General features: G+C 35.6%; 2 protein-coding genes across 8 annotated transcripts; both read left to right on the forward strand.

Moving 5' to 3' along the window:
- The first annotated feature begins 4,449 nt into the window (after nt 1–4,449).
- On the forward strand, nt 4,450–6,816 carry LOC122041317 (glutamine synthetase nodule isozyme-like). Its single transcript, XM_042600950.1, has 13 exons — nt 4,450–4,611; nt 4,691–4,730; nt 4,803–4,906; nt 5,004–5,052; nt 5,122–5,228; nt 5,306–5,393; nt 5,500–5,628; nt 5,702–5,776; nt 5,872–5,925; nt 6,014–6,051; nt 6,135–6,294; nt 6,402–6,462; nt 6,539–6,816. Exons 1-13 carry the CDS (start codon nt 4,538–4,540, stop codon nt 6,628–6,630), a joined length of 1,071 nt encoding a protein of 356 aa, XP_042456884.1. The 5' UTR covers nt 4,450–4,537; the 3' UTR covers nt 6,631–6,816.
- A 1,811-nt stretch (nt 6,817–8,627) lies between these two features.
- On the forward strand, nt 8,628–13,484 carry LOC122041318 (deoxyhypusine synthase-like). 7 transcript variants are annotated; one of them, XM_042600951.1, is made up of 8 exons: nt 8,629–8,944; nt 9,059–9,226; nt 10,301–10,519; nt 10,609–10,698; nt 11,219–11,324; nt 11,394–11,629; nt 12,670–12,778; nt 13,087–13,479. In XM_042600951.1, the coding sequence occupies exons 1-7, from the start codon at nt 8,702–8,704 to the stop codon at nt 12,763–12,765; spliced, it is 1,158 nt and encodes a 385-aa protein (XP_042456885.1). In that variant the 5' UTR covers nt 8,629–8,701; the 3' UTR covers nt 12,766–12,778; nt 13,087–13,479. The 7 variants fall into 7 exon arrangements, with proteins under 7 accessions (XP_042456891.1, XP_042456885.1, XP_042456888.1 ...); XM_042600954.1 differs by lacking the exon at nt 13,087–13,479 and adding an exon at nt 12,872–13,042; XM_042600956.1 differs by having other exon boundaries at nt 8,631–8,944; nt 10,612–10,698; nt 13,087–13,476.
- Nucleotides 13,485–24,023: the final 10,539 nt, after the last annotated feature.

Raw genomic sequence — 24,023 nt, forward strand, 5'->3', positions numbered from 1 at the left:
GTTATTATGGAAGTGTGTGCTCTTAATCCTAATATAATAACAAGCACATATATTTAATATTTATTTCTTTGATTTATCAAAGGGTGAGGTTTAGCTCGATAAATCAATATGCCCGATAAGTTGGGAAATGATATTACTTATAGTGTGTGTTGTTGATTATAGAAGGAATCTGTGTCCTAGTTATCTAGGTTGAGAATGTCCCCAAGAGGAGCTCATAAGGATTGTCATGTTAAACCCTGCAGGTGGACCTAGTCCGACATGACAATGAAGTTGAGTGGTACTACTCTTGGTGCTCGATATTAATTAAGTGAGTTGTCAGTAACTTACTTAATTAGTGGACATTCGTAATCTTAAACACAGGGAGACTAACACACTCATGATAAGAAGGAGCCCATAATGTAATTTGGGATTGGTGCGGTGGTGTGGTAATAACTTTCTAGTGGAATGAGTTATTATCGATGAACTTGAGTTGAGTGTTCGGGGCGAACATGGGATACTCAAGCTCATCGGAAGGCCAAAACCAATTTTCTCCTCTAGGTCCCTGTCGTAGCCTCATTATAGCCTCAAGTCCATCCAAATGTAAGGCTCATCTTGGTGTCCAAGAAGGGGGCCGGACCATTGCTTGGTGACCAAGCAATGGCCGGCCACATCCTCTTATAGGGGTCGACCCTATAGCTTGGTGACCAAGCTTGTAGGGGCCAACCAACATTAATTCAAATAGGAGGGGTGTTTTGAATTTTTAAAATCTTCTCTTTGTAGAAAACTATAAGTTTTAAAAGAGATATTTTAATTTTTAAAACTTTCCTTATTTTGAATTAGGCCACATGTTTTAATAGAGAGTTTTAAAAGTTTTAAAACTTTCCTTTTTTAACCATCCTCATGGTTTAAGGAAAAAAGGGAGATAAGTTTTAAAATTAAAATTTTCTATCATCATGTTAAAAAAGGAAATTTTATAAGAGAGTTTTTAAATTTTAAAACATGGTTTCAATTTTTAGAAACTTTCCTTTTTTAACTTTAGGAAAGAGAGCTTGTAAAATTTTGTAAGAGTTTTTTCTCTTGTAAAATTTTATAAAAAATTATTATTCCTTTCCTAAAACATGGTGGTCGGCCACCTTGCTTGGTGCCCAAGCAAGGGGCCGGCCAAGCTTAATCCTAAACCAAATAGGATTGATCTCAACCATTGATTGATGATTGATTCAATCAAGAGGAAAGAAAAGGAAAAATAAAAAGGAAAAAGGAAAAACTCTTGGATGATTTTATTTTTTGTAAAAGGTTTTTCCTTAATTGCCTTGGGCAAGTAATATAAAAGAAGGGGTGAGGGGGCTTCATGAGACACAACTCTTATTCTTTTGCTTGGGTGATCTCTTAGTGGCCGACCCTCTCCCTTCTTCCTCTCCCTTTGCTCTCTTCTCCTTGGTGGTGGTGGTGGCCGGATTTAGAAGAAGAAGGAGGAAGCTTTTGGGTGGTGTTCATCTTGGAGGATCGTCGCCCACAGACGTCCAAGGCGAGGCAAGGAATACGACAGAAGATCTTGAGGTCATTAGCTTACAAAGAGAAGGTATAACTAGTATTTTTCTTCTGCATCATACTAGTTATTTTTCTTTGTATGAATTCTAAATACAAGAGGCAATTAGATCTAGTTTATCGAATTTATTTTTCGATTTTGTGTTTTCTTCTTTTTCGAATTTGTGATTCGATTGTTCTTTTCGGTTAACCTAGAGTTATTTAAGGAAATAAATATTAGCTTTCCTTAAAAGGCTTTGCCTAGGCGGTGGTGGTTGCTCCCATATCCAAGAAGGTCATGTGCCTCGTCATGCAGTCCTGGAAGCCAATTTTGGAAATTAATATTTATGGAATTAATAATCTAGGTAGATTTGAATCAATAGTGTTAAGTTCCGCTTGCGATTCAAATCTAAATCATTAAGAACAGATAAGTTAAATTTGAAATCAATGATGTTAAGTTCCGTCTGCGATTCCTAATTTAACTTCTAAAGAACACAATAGGTTATTTAAAGAAAGGTTCGACACTTGTACAAAAATTTTTGTACAGTGGAACCGGTACGTTTTCCTAGGACTAACCTATAATTTGCTGCTGTTGCACCAACTTTTGCGCTCGGGTAGCCACGAGTAACTCCAAGTCCTCTTGCAACAAAGTAACTGTTGTGAATTATCCAGCTTCTTCTATCTTTGCATTTTAGACTTAGGCAAAGTTTCCACAGGCAACGCTAAATTTGATCATGTCCGAAATTGAGGAAGATGATGCGTTGGCTAGGTGACTTCAATGTTAACCATGAGAAAATTCTGAGCTGGAGGAAGATGACACTGAATAGTCCTGCATGTCAAAAATGAATGTAGAGTGAAGAAAACGTCAACAATCGAGCCAGCGAGGAGTCCCAACATAGGTACTCCAACGCCCAAGTTAAGCAAGTGGTAGGAAGAAAATGGAATGTGATAATCAGTAGAAATGAACAATAACTCCCAATGGCGAGCCTTGCGTGCCTGCGTCTTTAGGAGGAGACCCTTTATATAGTTTAATTTTTCTCTGTGCATGGACATCGATGCATTTCTAGAAAAGAACCGACTATTCTGACAACTTTCCTAAAATAAACATCATTTTTGTACTTCGCATGGTAGAAACTTCCGCTGTACGGATTGCATAGGGAATATTCCCTTGATTCTTTGACACTGATTATGCAAAACACTAAAAAGGAATATTAGGTCGTTGGGTTGATGGACCCTTAATATGCTTTGGCGGTAGGCTGGCCGATTCCTCTCTAACGTCCGGTTGAACATCATTCTCAGATAGGGTCGGATCGGCTAAGGAATGTTGACTATCTTGAAGACTCGACTTTCTTAAGGACTCGCCATTTGCTCGGATAAGGAGTCTGGTCGAACAGTACGTCTAGTATATTCGATCAGACCAAGAGTACTCAATTTTGAATTGAACGGGGATGGCTCTGGATTCCGTCGAGCTAGAGGGACTCAGGATCCGATCGGACAAAAAGTCCAATCAATTGAATTATTAAGCCGAGCCATGCGATTGTCTAGACCTGAATGTCGACTCTTCCTTAATTTTGACCGTCATATCAGTTGACCTTCTTGACTTCGATTCTAACTTGGGGGACCCTATCTTATTCATCGTATCAAGTGCTATTAAATTGTTTCATGAAAACTTTCAAATTGCATTGCGATCAATTTTCTTCTAAAAATACCGTCTTAAGTGATATCAAGTCATATTATATATTATTGAATTATACATATTGTCAAGTTGTATTGTATGTGCTACTAAAGTTATGTCTTAATTAGGTGCTATCGAGTTGTATTGTAAGCATTACCAAATCAAAGAATTTCTGTCATGATAGGTAAATTCCAACCATTCTTTTTTTCGAGAATATTAGAGAGAAAGACGAGCGATGGACGATGATACTTCACGAAGATGCCTCACAAATTGTACTTGCATAATGCATTCCTTCAAGGAATCCATGTAGTTACTCTTTGGAGGAATATATACCATCTCAACACAATCACTTGCACACATTGAACCATAGGTCCTCACTTCTCACTATCGGTTCGATTCCTTCAGCATCAAATGAATGGTTTAGAATAAAGTTGAAGCGGTATATATGCTCGCGAAGTCGATGTCGTTGTTATTCCCTGCCAAGGCAGCGAAAGAACCAACATGCCATGGAATGGAAGAGCAAAGAATGTAATCATGTTAAGTTCCTTCTTTGATATTGATAGAATACCACACATCAATGTCATTAAGGATTAAACCCGATGCAGTGATAGTTAATTATGAGTTTAAGTTATTGGATGTGGATTAGATGTGTAGCGTCCATTAATCCGGTTTGTTAATATTGATTGGCTATTAACGGTTACAGGCTCAATAAGAGAATGGTCCCTGCATGGCTTGGCTTGTGCAAGAAGAAGAGGACTAAAGACATTTGGATCATGTTGAGTTCTTAAGCCATCTTTTCTTCTCGCCTAAGCTCCTGCAGAAGACCTTCTGCAACATTTACAGGAATCTCATGACAATGACTTTGGATTCAAGTCAGCTTTTGCTAATCTGTAGATGCCTCATTAGATTGTGATTAGATGTATTATATTACTTACAGATGTATCATACTTAAATGTGTCTCAAGTCTGAATGAAAGAAAGTCAACTTCTCAATCATAAAATGATATTAACAAGACAAAAAATAAAGAAGCAAAATGAATCATGGCATCTTCTTAATTGGAAGTCAAATGCAAAAGTCATCGGTTGAGGGCACAAGACAATGCCATTACTATTAAAGAAAAACTATGGAAAGTAAACTTTGGAACAAACTCATGCTTTAATAATTTCAGTTCCAGGCCAAGAATCTGAAATGCAATTGATTTCTTGTTAAATAGATTCCTTTCTTTCGATATAGAAGATTCCACTCTGCATCGTGCTTTCCTATATAAATCCTACCTTGCCTCCCCTTTCTCCTCACACACTCTTCTCTTCTAGTTCTCGAATCAGTTCTTTTGTCTTTGGTTTTGATATCTGAGCAGCCATGTCTTTGCTCACCGATCTCATCAACCTGAACCTCTCCGATTGCACAGGGAAGATCATAGCCGAGTACATATGGTTCGGTCCTTCGCCTTTCTTTTTGTCGGTAATCTTTGTTACTATATCTTTTCTGCATAAATCTTCTCTCGGTTTACAGGATTGGAGGGTCAGGTATTGATATAAGAAGCAAAGCAAGGGTATGTTTCTCATTCCTTAGTCTTGTGCTCATTCATTGTTGTTTAAGTCTACATTTTCGGTGTCCTTAACAGACACTTTCCGGCCCGGTGAGTGATCCAAGCAAGCTTCCGAAGTGGAACTATGATGGCTCGAGCACTGGTCAAGCTCCCGGGAAAGACAGTGAAGTGATCCTATAGTAGGAATCTCATGAAACTTTCTGTTTCGATAAACTTTACTGACTGAATTTTGCGATTTTCGGTACTCAACTCGTTGCGTCTCTATACTTCATACAGTCCCCAGGCGATTTTCAAGGATCCTTTCAGGAGGGGCAACAATATCCTTGTGAGTTCCAACTTAAGCTTTCCTAGTTATCGTATTCATGGTGTTTAACATAACAATTCACTTCTTTAGGTCATGTGTGATTGCTACACACCGGCCGGAGAGCCAATTCCGACTAACAAACGATACAATGCCGCGAAGATATTTAGCCACCCGGATGTTGTTGCTCAAGAAACTTGGTACTTTGCGTAGACTTAGTCCCTTAGTTGTCCTTCGATCTTTATTTCCGATCGATGTTATAATTCTCCTTCGATAGGTATGGTATCGAGCAGGAGTACACTCTCCTTCAGAAGGATGTTAAGTGGCCTCTTGGCTGGCCAGTTGGGGGCTTCCCGGGTCCTCAGGTTTTGTCTCGATTCAAACATTTTCGATGTTTTTGTACATTCATCTTGGTTCGGTTTAAGTGTAAACTTTCCTGTCGAATCTTATCCATGTTAATGTCTCTTACAGGGTCCCTACTATTGCTCAGCTGGTGCAGACAAAGCTTTCGGGCGCGACATAGTTGATGCTCATTACAAAGCCTGTCTTTATGCTGGGATAGACATAAGTGGCATCAACGGAGAGGTCATGCCAGGCCAGGTATCGATCGTTTGTCGGTTCGGTTGGGTAAAAAAAAATTCAAAGATAACTGGAATTCATGTCATGGATGCAGTGGGAGTTCCAAGTAGGGCCTTCAGTCGGCATCTCTGCGGCTGATCAAATGTGGATTGCGCGCTACATTCTTGAGGTAAATTGCTGATGTTTAACCGAATCTTGACAGTCAAAAAAACCTCCCGGAAAATAGCTTGCTCAGTGTTGTTATTTGCTTGTTGATACCATCAGAGAATCACTGAGATTGCTGGAGTGGTGCTGTCTTTCGACCCGAAACCAATTCAGGTGACACTTAGACTATATTTTGTTTTCGACCGATAAATCAATCGTAGTCGGAAAAAGGAAAACATGTTTCAAACTTGTGTCTTTGTAGGGTGATTGGAATGGAGCTGGTGCTCACACAAACTACAGGTGACAAGTTTTGTTTTGGTTCTTCTTATACTTGCTCACTTGAATTTGATCGCCATCATCTTCTTCTTCTTGATTGTTTTCAGCACCAAAGCCATGAGGAGTGATGGTGGCTATGAAGTCATCAAGAAAGCCATCGGGAAGTTAGGCCGGAGGCACAAGGAGCACATTGCAGCCTACGGTGAAGGCAACGAACGCCGGCTTACCGGCCGTCACGAGACCGCGGACATCAACACCTTCATCTGGGTATGTTAAGGGTGTAAACAAGATCTTAACGAGTGATACTAACTTATATTATTGAACGAAGATAAACAAACTCTTATGAAATATGAATGTATACTTATGTTTCTCAGGGAGTGGCGAATCGCGGAGCGAGTATTCGCGTCGGCCGCGACACTGAAAATAATGGCAAAGGTGGGTAGAATTGCAACAAATTAAGCTAGCCTTTTTAGGCAAAAGGTGATCTGTTTTGTGTTGTTTGTGTGTTCAGGTTATTTCGAAGATAGAAGGCCGGCTTCTAACATGGATCCGTATGTCGTTACTTCGATGATCGCGGAGACTACAATCCTGTTAGAAGAATAACTTGAGTTGGCTAGGAAGGTGGAAAGTGTGTGCTGCTCTCTTTGTCCTTTGAAATCCTTCATAAAAGCCTTTTATGAGTGTGTTTGTATGTGATGGGTGTTAAGCCACAGCAGTTGCCTTGAGTGAGAAGATCACTCAACACTTTGCTGATGCCTGATAGCAATAAAAGTGTTTCCTATGTGACAATGTCTTCTTGCTCAATTTTATTTCCTTTTTCAACTTCAACTTTTAGTCCGTCATTGATTCATGCATCGAAATATCAATACCATATCAAAATAGTATTATTCCAATTAAAAGACAGAAAGAATAGAATTCAAGTTGCAAATGATAACCTCCCAAGTTTCTTATAGATAGGGTTGTAACTGGACTAAACATTCGTAAGTTTAGTGTTAAATTTAATTAAATGAATAAGGATGAGTAATTTGTTAAATTAAATGAATAAATTTAAATACATAGATGTTTGGTTTTTGAATAAAGATTCTGAATAATTTATAAATAATATACATTAATGATGAGAGGATGAAAAGAGGTCATCGAAGATAGATCAAAATAAGAAAGATCAGCTGACATGGAAGTCTAAATCAGGAAGGTAAAGGGTCGCTATCCATAGATTAGGCAAAGTGCTCGTTCAGCCGAGTCATGGCCGAACAAGCAGCATATCCGAGCAGACGAGTAAGGCAAAACAGATAACTCGAGGTTAAAAGAAACAGACAGTGCATCGTCCGACTACTGCCCCCGTCCCCGTCGAACGGGAGACATGTCCGTTCAGATGAGAGGCAGCCCTTCGATAACAGAAAAGCTAAGTGAAGGGAGATTACTTGATACAGCACAACTGAGCAGGCCGTGTCCCAACTGAGAGGCCATCGGTTGGCCTACAGCGGGACTCACCCGAGTATCTCCTCGTACTCTTTTGGAGGTTTGTGTCACTGACAATAGAGTATATTCCGTAGGTAAATCGTACGGTAGAAGTTTTTAGCCTATCACATCAAAGATATGTATACTTGCTTAATGAAAATGTCAGACATGCCTTTTTAGATGACGTTTGTGAAAATGTGTACACGCTTTAAGATTAGGGGTGGGAAAAAATATCGAAATTTCGGTATACCGTACATATCATATCGAAATTTACCGAACTATACTGATTTTACGGTATATTGAAAATTTCGGTACGGTAAAATACCGTACCAAAATTTTCAGTATCAGTATCGATATCGGTATATGATTTTTAGTGAAATTTTCGGTATACCGTATCGATACCGAAAATTTATTCTAAACGGTATGAATATTAGAAATTCGGTATACTGAAATTTTGATACGGTATCGGAATAAAAAAATTTTATACCGTATTTTTTGGTACGGTAACAGTATGGGAGTTGGTGGTTCGGTATACCGTACCGAACCACCCCTGTTTAAGATACATGCGTAAACATTACAGTGATACTATAAAAGGGGTTTTCATCTACAGGAAGATGTATGCACAACTTCATTATTTTACATGTTTTAGCTATAGTTTTTCACTATTCTCTACATCACCGGAAACTAATTTCAGCGTCAGAAGGCCAACGCTAGAAATCCCTTTCCGGTCCGATACTAATGTTGTTGTATTATATGACCATATAAAGTCTTCGCCCCATTAAATTTCTAGTCACATTTCTAACTTATCATCTTCTCCACTTTCAGACAGAATTATAAACTCTTATTAAATGCTAAAAGAAATAAAATGACTACATAAACTTATAATATCAATCTCATTAATCAATTAGAAAATTTAAAATATAAAAATCCTACTATTTAATTACCAAGTCTAATTTATAAATTGAAGATATTAATTTATACATATTTATATATTATACTATACATATGCGTGCGCATAATAAATTAAATTCAAATTTAAAATAAAAAACTCTTTAGTGCTATTTTTAAGATCTAGCTAAACAGAAATGGGCCGGATCGGGCCGAATATGGAATCTTGATCCGTTAAAAGCCTGGCGAAGCGGTGAGACGCAATAACTGTTGAAAGATTCCTGGAGAGCAGCTCTCTCTTCCCTTGTCGGCGCGACGGCGGTCGGCGATGCCTCAGGAGGAGATGGAAGCCGCCGGCTCCGCTGGGGAGAAGCGAGACCAGGAGACGCTGGAGTCGGTGCGGTCGGTGGTGTTCAAGCCGTCCATATCCTTGGAGGAGAAACGATTCACCAAGGTCGCCGGGTACGACTTCAACCAGGGGCTGGATCTCCTCGGTCTCCTGGACTCTTTGTCCGGCACCGGATTTCAAGCCTCCAACCTCGGAGACGCCATCGAGATTGTCAACCAGATGGTGAGCTTTGCCGGCCTCTCTTATCTTTTTTTTAATAAAAAATCCGAATTTTTTGGTTGTCATTTTTTTTTTCGCTAATTGTTTCAATCTCTTTACTGGCGGACGCTAAGGAAGATAGATTGGAGGCTCTCCCATCAGTCGCCCACGGAATATTGCGGTGAAGAAGTGCGGAATCCTGCCTACAGGGAATCGGTGGGGTGTAAAATTTTTCTAGGATTCACATCGAACCTTGTATCTTCGGGAATTAGGGAGATCATCCGATTCCTTGTGCAACACCGCATGGTAATTGTTTTCCTCCCTTTTATAATTGAAAAAAATCGATTTTGTTGAAGACAGTTACATATTTAGTACTATCCAGTTACATTATGAGTCATGATTCAGAATTCACAAACGATTAGTTCTTTTCTGTCATGCAAACTTCGGAATAATGAGAAGATGCAAACCATAATTCTTCTCCCATTATGTAGCTTTGCTTTCATCAATCCATTCAACACTGCTTCAGCTCACAAAAGATTATGATTCCTTTGAAATTTACATTCAGTAGATATTTCCATATAACTCATCAAAATTGGCCACAGAGAAATATTGATCGGCTCTCAACTATTTGAAGTTGGCTTTCTAGATCTTACTCATTCATATCTCCATTATATCACTAGTGATATTTGAATATGTTGACTCATTTTTTATCTATGTTAACTAGAGTTTTTTTCACCTCCCTATATCCTTCACACTTTTAACCCTAAATAGTTCAACTTGTCAACTACACAATTTATTTATCACCATTTAGCACTACTATTCTGTCTGAACCTTTTTTTCTTATTTTATCATTTATTATTTTCTTATGATAGTGACTTTTTTGTTTTATCTTTTCAACGATTTACTTGTTTACCATAGCATTTTTTCAATGTACTTTTTGTGCCTATTGCTTTATAATGCTGCTTGGCATATTTTCTGTGATGGTTCAATGGCCATTTTGTGTTTGCTACACTAACAGAAAAGTTAGGATGAGATAGATTTTCATTAGAATCAGATCCTTTTAGAATCAATTCTTTTGATGGTAAAGAATTCCTCTAAAACCGGATTATACTCTTGAAAAACTAAATGTTAAACATCACTTTCATGAAATTATTACAGGGAACCTTCTTGAAGTACATAAAGTGTGTTAAACTCTTGAAAGGAATGAGGATGAAAAATGGCTCATTTCCTTTTCTTGCTTTGGAAAGGGTGTCATCGTCATTACCATTCTAAAGTTGTCTTCATTCAAATATTTTAGTCATTCTATTCCTCAGAGGCATTATTTCATCCTTGAAGTTTATTTCCCTATATCTCGAAATGATAATCTTCTGTTATGTCTAGGTTGAAGTTTTGGTGACAACTGCTGGCGGTATAGAAGAAGATCTAATCAAGTGTCTTGCCCCAACTTATAGGGGTGACTTCTCTCTGCCGGGGGCTTCTCTACGTTCAAAAGGGTTGAATCGAATTGGAAACCTGTTGGTGCCTAATGACAATTACTGTAAATTTGAGGATTGGATCATGCCAATTCTGGACCAAATGTTAACTGAACAGACTCTAGAGGTAGTAATAGGATTAATCAACTTAAAAAAAATCCATTTAAATGTTATTTGAACTGTTCTTCTCTGACACAATTTGATGTATAATACTAGCAGAATGTAATATGGACTCCTTCAAAAGTGATTGCTCGCCTTGGCAAAGAAATTAATGATGAAAACTCATACCTGTACTGGGCATACAAGGTATTGCAAGTTATTCTCAACTTCCTTTTGTCTAACAATACTAAAATAGACTCACTAATTAGCATGGGACTATTGTTTCTTAAGTAGCCTAATCATCCAGGATCTTTAGTTTAAATTTCCTAACAAATCCGTTCTAATTTGATTAATAGATTTTATTCATTTTTTAAAAGTTCTTAATAAATTATGTTGATACTTGCTCTTTAAATGGAGACTATTGATGACTTAGTTTATTGAAGGCTAAATGGATTGATGTCTGGTAGAAAAATAAATGTTGAATAACTCGGCTGTCTTGACAGCAACAATCTTGAGTTCGTTTATAATATCAGTAGTCTCTCTTAAGTGAGCAACATCTAAATTAATATGTGTCTGATAACTCATACTACCACACAGGGTTTAAGGCAACCAAACCTTGGAATCTTTATTTTGATATAGACCTCACATGCAGAAAATACAATACTTCTCTTTCAACTTCATTTCATGTTTTTTTTGGTACTTACTGAACTATTTGTAACTTGAGTAGAATGGTGTTTCGGTCTATTGCCCAGCATTGACTGATGGATCACTGGGGGATATGTTGTATTGTCATTCAGTCCGGAATCCTGGTTTGCTTATCGACATCGTGCAAGGTAGGAACTCTTTTGAGCTGAGTCACTTTTGCATCCTTGTATCTTGATTGTTGACATTTCAGATTGCAGATATCCGAGCTATGAATGGAGAAGCCATACATGTAGATCAGAGAAAGACTGGGATCATTATTCTTGGTGGGGGCCTTCCAAAGCATCATATCTGTAATGCCAACATGTTCCGAAATGGTGCAGATTATGCCGTTTATATCAACACTGCACAAGAATTTGATGGAAGTGACTCGGGAGCTCAGCCCGATGAGGCAATTTCATGGGGTAAAATAAAAGGTTCTGCTAAGACAACTAAAGTATGTGGCTGTTCCTTTTTCTCCATGTTATTCTCCATCGTCTTGGCATTTAGTTTTCCTTCACTAGATTCCTCCTAGCTTCTCTTGTCGATACATGTAGTGGATTTGAGATTGCATTCTCTTTCCCTTTTTTGGGTATTCATACATTTGCTGTATGGTTTATCTATTCTTGTACTTGAGTTGAATGTTGGGTTATAACTCGAACACATGACCAGAAGATGAGAATTGCAAAGATGAGAATATTAAGGTGGATGTGATGGACAAGATAAGAAATGAATATTAGAGAAAGTTGGGATTACACTTATTGAAAGAAACCTCCGACATGTTTAAGATGGTATATGTACGTATTTAGATGCCCAATGAATATTCTTATTAAGTGATGTGAAATTATGACAAATATGTACATCAAACAAAGAAGAGGAATACCAAAAAAGACTTCATTAGTAATGATAAAATAAGATAAAATTTATTTAAATATATATGATGACTTAGAACCCAGTGATGACAAATATGGATATCAAATGAGGCAGACAAAAAAAAAACTTGATTAATAATGATAAAATCAGATAAAATTTATTTAAATATAGATGATGATATAGTAGAGAATAGAATTCAATTGCATAGAAGAATTTATATAGTCGATCTCATCTAATGGGATAAAGTTTAGTTGTTGTTTATCTATTTTTGTACTGATTGGTTTATTTAAGTCTTGAACTTAAAGATTGTTTCTAAAGGTGTAAAGTAGGTGAGAAATATTATGATTTTATCATAACTTCATCTTCTATAAGATCAGTTGTTTGACTGTATGTCCATGGATGCAAATTCTTGACTAGAATTGCTTTGTCAAGAATTTTTTATCAATAGCTGTAAATGCTGTTTCTTCAAATGAGAATGATAAGTCAGAATGTTTTCAACTCCCACTTCAAGAATTTTTTGATGCATTTTCTGTTGTAGCTTGGTGCTTTAAATCGAGCTTCATTAACTAGTTGAATGGCGAGTTTTGAACTTCATCCTAATTTTTTTCTACTGAATTCAAACAGGTCCACTGCGACGCATCTATTGCTTTTCCCCTACTGGTGGCTGCAACATTTGCAAAGAAATTTCATAAAAAAGCCAACACAAACACAGTGTGCTGATATTAGCAGAAAGGTATAAACTTATAGCAATAGTTGAGAACTTGTTTTTCTTTCAAAACCTCCAACTAATTTGCCTGATCATGCTTCTTTGCTCGATCAATCGTAGAAGCATGTTCTTCTCGAAATTGTGTCGGTGCCAGGAAACTGTAAATTTCAGTGTGATGATTGCAGATTACTGCTTTGATTGAGAGTTACTCATTGGAGGTCATTTGATCTCAAACAAGTGTTATAAATTGCAGCTTTAAGCTAAGAACAAGAACAATCATAATCATGTCAAGATCTGTATTGTGAAGTGCTCATTTGTGTTGGTAAATTGTTCAGATCTGTTCTTCGATTGGTGGCTCAAGTACTCCAGTCGCGAGGCTGCCCCTGGCTGTTGAAGAGGTAGCCTACCACAATTTGAACTGGCTTGAACCAACGACTCTGATGGACCAGCATAGGCTCTGACCGGGTCTGCTCATGCACGGTTCATTGTCACACCGTGAACCTTTCTATAGTGATTCCTCGGGCCCCCTCTTTACGATATGGTGGAGAATTTAGTGGACAAACAAACATATAGTCCACTTGAAATCTTCCTTTAGGGAACAAGATCTATCCTTTACTTTCTGAGGTTTACTTTTCAGATTATAAATGAGCAATATAAACTATTTAAAAAACATAAAAAATTATTTTAAATTGTTTGATAAAATAAACAGCAAAAATCGTGATATATATATTTTTTTAAGGAATGGTCGCTCTTATTTGATTTGTTATGACGTCTCATCTCACGGGCTCTTTTGTCAAATTATATAGATACCCTATAGTGTATTGTTTTGCTGGTTAGATACCCTGTAGTGTATTGTTTTGCTGGTTTAAACATTTTGGTATGGCAGTTTTAAATTTAAATCATAAATTGGTCGATCGATTACGTGAATAAGATAAGTTAATGTTATAATAGTTATGGTTTCATAGTTATTATAATATAAATATTATTGAATAAAATAAATTTAAATCGTAACCATTATGATTTCATAGTTAATATAATAACATATTCATAGTAAATATAATAACATAAAAATAAATAGGCCAAGTCCATATTATAGTTGCTTAACATAAATTATAGCAACTACATTATGTGCATGTTTTGAATAAGTTAAATCTGGTCGATCAGTTTAGATTTAAATTCGGAATAGACTAGTCAAAAAAATTCAAACCGACGTACTTAACCTGTGTAATTTTATGGAGGCTGATGAGGTGAGACATCCTAAAAAATTAAAAGAGGTGGGACAGTTAAAAAAATACTTAGATTTTGGTGCCTATAAAAAATATCGGCAATTTTCATTCGCACAAAAGGGAGCATCGAATTTTGTGATTACCTAAAGGGTGCATATCTTTTCCGTTATACCCTTCTAATAAAATTGATTTTTTTCATCTCTTTCCTATCTCATTCTCCTTACCTTCATATGGAATAAGGATATAATCGGAATAAAATAGTCTATCCTAGAAATAATCAATAAGATTAACTGAGATTATCATTTTTTACATACAGTTTTCCTCCCTTCTCTTTCTTCTTAAATTATATAAAATATTTCTTTCCCATATACATGCAACAACCGTGTTAATTTTTAAAAATTCTACACTAGCACCACGGCTTAAAGCCTACACTAACACCATGGCGATGCTAGTTTTTAAAGACTAGTGCCACAACAGTGTTGGTATATTAAACTATATATTTTAAAAAAACAATAATAATACATAAGAGTATATTTGGACTCCATAACACTTAAAAATCTATAGGAATTAAAATTGATTTAATTGGAATTGTCTAGGTCCATTAATGTATTTTGACTAAAACTCATTGATGGACCTAGGAGATTTATATTTTTGAAAAATTGACATATAATGAAAAAGAGTAATGTGGTGAAGGTATTTATGATGTTCATGTCTGGTTGGTTTTGACATACCTATGATAATTTATGGGTATGTGCAAATTGTCTTAAAGTCATAAACATTAAAAACCTTTTAATCATTGTTGTTAATTACTTCAAATTAATATTTTGGGCACATATAAACTTTGGATTAATTCAGAAATATATAGGAATTGGAATGGGTCCGATCAGAGCTTTCTAGATCCATATTCAATGGATTTGACCGAAACCCCTTGATCTCTCTAAAAAGCCTTTAAATAATATTTTTTGGGCTTGAAACTAGGTTGTTATGGGTTCCACCCGATAACGAATGTAAATCTTTAAACAAGCTTCGATTTAAATCAAAGAGTGCATCGTTCTGATACTCGAGTCAAAAGTTATGGTGTCACGTCTCGAGGGTATACTTATCCACCAAACCGGACGGTACCCCCTAATGACAATATAGGAAATACAATATCAAACTAATTCAAGCCAACATAAAATACTAATGAAATATAATAACACCAAGTCATAAATAGCAATAATGATAATGCGTGTATATATGCATGCATATGTGAATATATTAAATTAACCAAAAGCATAACCAACAATATTCGATACAAAGAGGAAACCCAAACTATAAGCAACAAAAAGTAAAGCAACAACTCATATAGAAATTCAAACTCAAAAATCAGAACTTGAGTGGGACTGGCAGTCAAGACCTCTGAGCAACACACATCGTCTATTCTAACCTGGAGGATCAAAGAAAAACAACGAGTACTAAGTATAAAAAAATATACTCAGTGGATAGAAGAAAATAGTGCATGGATAATATACTGATAGGAAATAAAAAGATGCAGTCTCAGATAAAATACTTACTAACCAACGTATGTGCCCCAACATAATCACCAGCTAACCAAAAGTATAATCAATAATATAGCACTTCACTAATCTGCTCAACCAAGTATAACCAACAAATTGGGCATACATATAGTATACCCAAACCTGCATGAACAAATACATGACCGACCTATAGCAGGTATATAGCAAACACTGACTGCGGGGGAACATTCTACCATGGATGGTCCAGTGGGTAGTCAGAGTAAATGACTAGTCACTATCCGCGGAAGAATACTCTACGACGGATGGTCCCATGGGCGGATAGGATAAATAACTAGTCACTGTCTGCGGGAGAACGCTCTATCATGGATGACCCGTGAGCAGACAGGGTATATACCAATGGTCACTAACGACTCTCTCTCACCCACGCATGGGAGACAGGATATACTAATGATCACTGACAACTCTCTAAACCACGAATGAGAGACAATGATCGACAGGATATACCAACAGTTGCTAATGACTCTCTCAACCACGAATGAGATACAATGGTCGATAAGGTATAGCAACCAAGGGTGGGTCTAGTAGGATCCTCGAGATCCTACACTATGGTATAATTCTACTAATGTATAGTCATGAGCCTATATAACAAGAGTTTACTAGGATACTCGGTACCCTATATTATAAAGTAATCCTACTAATATATAGGTAGAAAATAGACAATCACGTCCCCAAGTTACTAGTCACCTAGCATTAATATCTCGACTAATTCCATGGAATCATCGCAGATATAATAAACAACGAGATCAATATTAAGAAATCTCAGGGGCTGATTCGGAGGGGAAAGCCTAGTAGAATACACTACTCTTTTGCTAGGGAGTTATTTCCATCAAGTATAGGTCAGTATAATCTCACTAACATATATGCCCTCGCACCAGTATACAACTATACTACTTACCATATCAGTGATCTATAGGCACAAGTCTAAGTATATAACCATACTACGTAAATTCACGAACATAAGTTATAAGCCTAAATAATAATAATGGTCTATTAGGATACTCAATATCCTACACTACAGCATGAAATAATGAACAAAGGTTTAGCAAGATGCTCAATATCCTATACTACGGTATGATCATCCTAACAATAAACACAGAGTCAAATCATTTACTAAGGGGTCTAGCGAAATATCCATTATCCTACACTACGGTATGATAATATCATGCATATCTATAAGCACAATCATGAATATTAAACATAACTACATAGCTATCCACAAATGCTCAACATATAAGGATAACAAATAAGATATCAAACTCAAGAGTGATATAGGACAGGCTTAAGATAAGCGAGTATCTGTGACCTCATCAAGACATGGCAATAAATAATCATGCACTATAATCACAACTATTAAGAAGATAAGCAGAATCTACCCAACTCGATGTAGCGTGTCTAAATCATCTTCAAGTCTGTGAAATCGCATTGAGATCAAATCCTACAAATATAGGATATAGGGAATCTAAGAGTCTATTAATCAATAATCAAGCCCGATTGATTAATTAATCAACTCTTTAATTTATCTATCCCTTGATTAATTAATCAGCTCACTAATTAATTAATAATTCAATTAATCCAATGATTAGTAAAACTAATTTATCTATAATCACATCATATATGTTAATCCATTAATCCGCCTGTCCTTTGATTCACATTGATATATCCCTTATCAAATGATTCGTTAATCAACTTAACTTAATCAATATTAATCAATCTATTAATCTATCAATGAATCACTAGATCAAACTTAATTAATTATCAATTATCTACTTATTAATTAAGTTAGACCAATTGATTATTTTCTCAATGAAATTGATTAATCATATAAACCTTATTAATTAATTGAAGATCATTTAATAAATCAAACAAACTTTAATTAACAAGATAATTAATTAAACATATTAACTACCTAGCTAATATTACCCAATTGATTAAAAAATCTTAATTAATTAACTTAGTAACACGAACTAAATCTATGAACTAATTAATCAGCCTAATGAAACAATAATGGCTTTATCGAAGGCAATAGCGGCAGCAACGCTAGGGTCGGGGTAGTGACTACAATGAGGTCGCAGACGTCGAGGGACAAACGACGGAGGGTGTGGAATCACATCGCAGTTGTGAACGGACCAATGTGGCTGGAACGACTCACGACAGTAGTGCCAAGGGAAACACCCAGCCACATCCGGGGGGTGTTCTTGGTGGCCGGCAGACCTATGTGAGGGCTGCACACCCGCAGGGATGGAAGAGGTCGAACAGAGGTGGTTGCTGCTCAGGGAAGACAATGTAGAGGGAAGAAAATAGACACTGCATGGGCTCGAATCGACTACGTGGCGGAGAGCAGTGTTGCCAGTGCACGAGGAAGAGACGCGGTGTTGGCTTGGATCACACAATGAAACTATCATCGCAAGATCCCATCGAAGAGGAGGGAGGTGAACCAGAGATGGGCACTGATCTTGGCCGCTCATGAGGTCAGCGGAATAGTCGGCGGCCAACCACTGGTCGCAACGCCCGTTGAACGTGCACGGTGAACATAACTGTGCGAGCATGAGAGATGAACGGCGGAGGAGACTAGTATGACGACGGGCAGCTATCGGTGCTCACAGGGAGGTAGGGATGCTCTCGATGGCCGGAGGAGGGGTTCTCTGGCATGACAGGAAGCTCGGCGATGGTGCACCGTGTGCATGCGAGTGCGAGAGGGAGGCGAGTTGATCAACTTAGGGTTTAATAGGAAAAACCTAACTTTATAATCAATCAACTCTCACTTTAAATGAGTATTCTCAAACAGACTTTTCTCTTATTCATTTATCCCCATGAAATATTAAAATATTCCTTTAAAATTCATAAAAATTCCAGTAAATTCTATACATTCATATAAACTTATTTTTTGATAAATTATCTATTAAAACATTTTTATTTTCCTTAAAAAATTTAATTATGTCATATTTTAATTATTTTCTTCTTTATCTACATTTTTTGGTATATAACATATGACCTCCGGTCTGGAAGTAAGCATTTGACACATACATACACATAACTTATTGTACAGATGGTTCTCACATGGATACTATAAATACTACTACAAGAAAACTTTGATTTAGGGACGAAAAATTTTCATCCCAAATTTGCAATAAAGTTTGTGACGAAACAAGAAATCGTCTCTAATTAACAACAAAATTAATAATGAAAGAGTTTCGTAGAAAATTAGAAATAAATAATATTTTATCACAAAATTCGTTGTCAATTAGTGATGAAATTCGATATTCATTGTAGAGTTTATGATGAATTCCATATTTGTTGCAAATTTTGTAACAAAAATGATATTTGTTGCAAAATCTGTAACGAATTAAGAATTCATCACAAAAGTTTGCAAAACATATAGAATTAATTTAACCAATTTTGTGACAAACATTCACCATAGATTGCTAATAAAATAAAAATAAATAAATGTGTCAACAATTCTCCGACACATTTATTTATTTTTTCATTTTTTCAAATCTTCAACAAATCCTAGGATTGTCACATAATTTAAAAAATAAATAAATAAATATGTTGATCTTAATATATTAAGTCAAATTGATATTTGAGGACACTTATACAATCAAGAGAACTAGACGAATACATAGAAACTAATTTCATATCATTCCGAGCTCTCTAGACCCCTCAACTGGTTTCAGACATATTTTTTTTTCAATTCTACGATGAATCCCTGGATTCATTGCTAATTCTAAGATGAATCCTTGGATTCGTCACTAAATCTGTGATGAATCCTAGGATTCATCTCCAAATTGAAAAAAATAAAAAAAAATGTGTCTGAACTAGATGAGGGGTTAGAAAGCTCAGAATGATATGAAATCAATTTCTATGTGTCCGTCTAGTTCTTTTAATTATATAACTATTTTCAAATATCAATTTAATCCAATATATTGAGACCGGTGATTGTTTAACCAAAATTAGATTTGTTGGACACATTCGTGTTTAAAAAATCACTGATATCAAAATATTGGGTCAAATTCATGTTTGAGGATATTTATATAATCAGGAGAACTAGACAAAGATAAAAGAACTGGTTTCATGCCATTCTGAACTTTCTAGGTCCATTAATCGATTTCAAACACATTTATTTTTTTCAATTTTACGATGAAGATTTTCACCAATTCTGTGATGCATCCCTTGATTCCTTGCTAAATCTACAATGATCCTAGGATTCGTCGCAGAATTAAAAAATATTAAAAATAAACAAATGTGTTCAAAACCAGGTGAGGTAGGAACCTAAAGAACTTAGAATAATATAAAACCAATTTTTATGTATTCGTGTAATTCTCCTGATTATATAAATTCCCTTAAATATCAATTTGACTCAATATATTAAGATCAACGATTTTTTTATATGAATTATATTTTTTGGACGCATTCTTGTTCATTAATCTCAATATATTGAGTCAAATTAATGTTTGAAGCATTATATAATCAGGAGAACTAGATAAACGTGTAGAAACTAATTTCATGTCATTCCAAGCTGTCTACGTCCATCTGTCAATTTTTGTCACATTTATTTTTTAAAATTTTTATTCAATTATGTGATGAATCATAGGATTTATCGCCAAATCTTTGATGAATCCCTAGATTCATCACCAATTCTGTGACAAATCCTAGCATTCATCACATAATTAAAAAATAAATAAATAATAAATGAGTCCAAAATTGGTTGAGGGACCTAAAGAGCCCGGAATAACATGAAACCAGTTCATATGTATTTTTTTTAGTTGTCTTGATTATATAAATATCCTCAAATATCAATTTGACCTATATATTGAGAGCAATGATTTTTAACATCAAAATGAATTGAACATGTTGAATCAATTAACTCTTTTTAGTATTTTTACTAAGTCATCAGTCGAAGTCCATCTAATTGTCTTTTCTATAAAAAAAATATATTGTATCAAATTGATATTTGAGGGTATGGATATAATCAGAAGAACTAGATGAATACATAGGAACTAGTTCCATGTCATTCTGAGCTCTCTTTAGGTCTATCAATCAATTTCAGACACATTTAAAGGCATTTTGATGTTAAAAAATCATTGCTCTTAATATATTAAGTCAAATTGATATTTGAGGGTATTTATATAATCAAAAGAACCAAATGAACACATAAGTACTGTTTAATATCATTTCGAGCTATTTAGGTCCCTCGACCAGTTTCAAATATATTTATTTAAAAAAATATATATTCAATTTTGCGATGAATCCTAGGATTCATAGTAGAATTGAAAAAAATAAATAAATTTGTCCAAATTGGTTAAGGGGCCTAGAGAGCTCATAATAACTTTAAACTAGTTTCTCTATATTCATCTAGTTATCTTGATTATATAAATGTCATAAAAAATCAATTTGACCTAATATATTGAGATCAGTAATTTTTTGATCATGAATTAGATTTTTTAGACACATTTGTGTTTAAAAAATTACTGATCTTGATATATTAAGTCAAATTAATGTAAGAGGTATTTATATAATCAGGAGAACTAGACGAACATATAAAAATTAGTTTCATGTCATTCCAAACTCTCTAGGTCACTCAACAAGTTTCAGACACATTTAGTTTTTTTATTTTTTTTTCAACTTTACTATGAATCTTAGGATCCGTTGCCAAATCTATGATAAATTTCATAAAAATAATATTTTCATCAATAAAAACCCTAAAAATTCTCTACACACCCAATTCCCCCATTTCCCTAACCTTTCTCTCCCTCACGACGGTAGCTTTGGTGGTAATTCCTCTCCTACGGTGACGATCTCTAGTTGGTAAGTTTCCTCTCCCCCTTGTTGGAATGTATACTGAAAGCCTAAGCTTTGTAAATATTTATTATGAATAAAGAATCACATTTGGTCTAATTGTCTACATTTGTTTGTAGTTGTTCATTTAATTTATATTGTAGATAACATAGTATGTGGTGTCACATACAGAAGATGATGTTATCAGTACCTTATAAATTATAAACAGTAGCTCACGACCAAAATGGAAAAGGAACAAACCATTAGAAGGTCGTAGTGTAATTAGGTATTAGTTTATCTTGACTATATAATTACACTAGTACACTCAGAGTGTATTGAGTAGGACCATTTGAGGTCGTTTCTTTTATACTGACTTTATAAAAGAACAAAGACCTCAGTTATTATGGAAGTGTGTGCTCTTAATCCTAATATAATAACAAGGACATATATTTGATATTTATTTCTTTAATTTATCAATGGGTGAGATTTAGTTCGTTGAATCAACAAACCCGATAAGTTGGGAAATGGTATTACTTATAGTGTGTGTTGTTGATTATAGAAGGAAACTGTGTCCTAGAGATACTAGGTTGATAATGTCCTCAAGAGGAGCTCATAAAGATTGTCATGTTAAACCCTGTAGGTGGACTTAGTCCAACATGACAATAAGGTTGAGTGGTACTACTCTTGGACTTAGATATTAATTAAATGAGTTGTCAGTAACTCACTTAATTAGTGGACATTCGATATCTTAAACACAGGGAGACTAACACACTCATAATAAGAAGGAGCCCAAAAATGTAATTTGGGATTGGTGCGGTAGTTCAATGATAGTTCTCTAGTGGAATGAATTATCATTGATAAAATTAAGTTGTGTGTTCGGGGCGAACATGAGATGCTTAATTTTATCGGGAGACCAAAACCAATTCCTCCTCTCGGTCCCTATCGTAGCCTCTTATTTATAGAGTACTATACCCACATATACCCACCTTCTATACCCACCTAAAGGGGGCCGGCCAAGCTAGCTTGGGAACCAAGCTAGGGCCTAAGCTTGAGTTTAAGGTGGCGGCCCTAGCTTGAACCCAAGCTAGTAGGGCCGACCATAATTAATTAAAAGAAAATTTAATTTTAATGTTTATTATTATGTGGAAGATTTAATTTAAAGAGAATTAAAATTAAAATATCTCTCTTGTAAAAGATTTACAAAGATTAAAGAAAGAGATTAGATCTCTTTCCTTATTTGTAGATTGGAGAGATGTTTTATTTTCTCTTTAAAATTATTCACATGTTAATAAAATTAAAATTATAGATATTTCCTTTTATTAACCATGAAGAGATTTTAAAGAAATTTTATTTTTAAAATTTCCGGAAACAAATAAGGAAAGTTTTAATTGTTGATTGAAACTTGTCCAATTTGCTTCCTATTGATTTGGCCGGCCATCATTGTTTAATTGGGGAAATATTATTTTATTTTCTCAATTAAATCATGTCAAGGAAATTAAGGAAAATTTATTGTAATTAAATTTCCTAATTTACCTAGGCCAAGAATATAAAAGAAGGGGTGAGGTGCCTTCACAAGACACAACATCTATTATTCTTCTCCCTCTTTTGTTCCTTGGTGTGGCGGCCATCATCTCCTTCTCTTCCTCTTGTGGTGGCCGAACCTCTCTCCCTCTCCTTGGAGTTCTTGTGGTGGCCGGATACTACTCGGAGAAGAAGAAGAAGAAGGAGAAAGCTAGCATCTCTTGGAGCTTGGTTAGTATTTTGGTTTTCTCCTTGGTAAAGCTTTTCTTTTGTGGCCGAACCTTGCTTGGAGGAGAAGAAGGTGGTTGGTGGTTTCTCATCTTGGAAGATCGTTGTCCACACAACGTCCGAGGTTAGAAGAGGAATACGGTAGAAGATCAAGAGGTTTTTCTACAAGGTATAACTAGTAATTTCTATTTCCGCATCATGCTAGTTATTTATGGAAATAATACCAAATACAAGAGGCTTACGTTCTAGTATTTCGAATATGTTTTTTCGAAGTTGTGTTATTTTGTTTCTTTCTTTTCCTTGTGATTTGATTGTTCTCTTTGGTTAACCTAAAGTTATTTTAGGAAATTAAATATTAGCTTTCTATTAAAGGTTTTGTCTAGTCGGTGGTGGTTGCTCCCATATCCAAGAAGGCCATGTGCCTCGCCACGTCAGTACTGGGAACCTTTTATGGAAATTAATATTTAATGGAATTAATAACTTAAGGAGACTTGGGTCGAACGTGTTAAGTTCCGCAGGAGATCCAAGTCAAAACCTAAAAGAACAAATAGATTAAGTTTTGGATCAAACGTGTTAAGTTCCGCAGGCGATCCAAAATTTAATTTAAAAGAACACATGGTAGCTAGGAAAAGGTTCAGACCTTTGTACAAAATTTTTGTACAGTGGAACCTCTAGGTTTTCCGAGTAGCAACCAACAATTGGTATCAGAGCTAGGGTTTTGCCTCTGTGTATTTGGTATTAGTTTAATTATGCACATGTCATACATAATTTAGGCAGGATAATAGTAGGATGTGCTAACTTTGTGGATGCAGGATCCAACTATTATGGCTTTTAGTTATTATGTGTGTGATTGGACCCTTGGACATGTCAAGGGCATTTATATGTGTGTGCATGATTGTATTAAAATACAGCAGGAGCTGTATTTAGTTTTATTAGGATTTTATT

The sequence above is a fragment of the Zingiber officinale genome, chromosome 2A, assembly GCF_018446385.1.
Source record: "Zingiber officinale cultivar Zhangliang chromosome 2A, Zo_v1.1, whole genome shotgun sequence".
In the NCBI taxonomy this organism is placed as follows: Eukaryota; Viridiplantae; Streptophyta; class Magnoliopsida; order Zingiberales; family Zingiberaceae; genus Zingiber; species Zingiber officinale.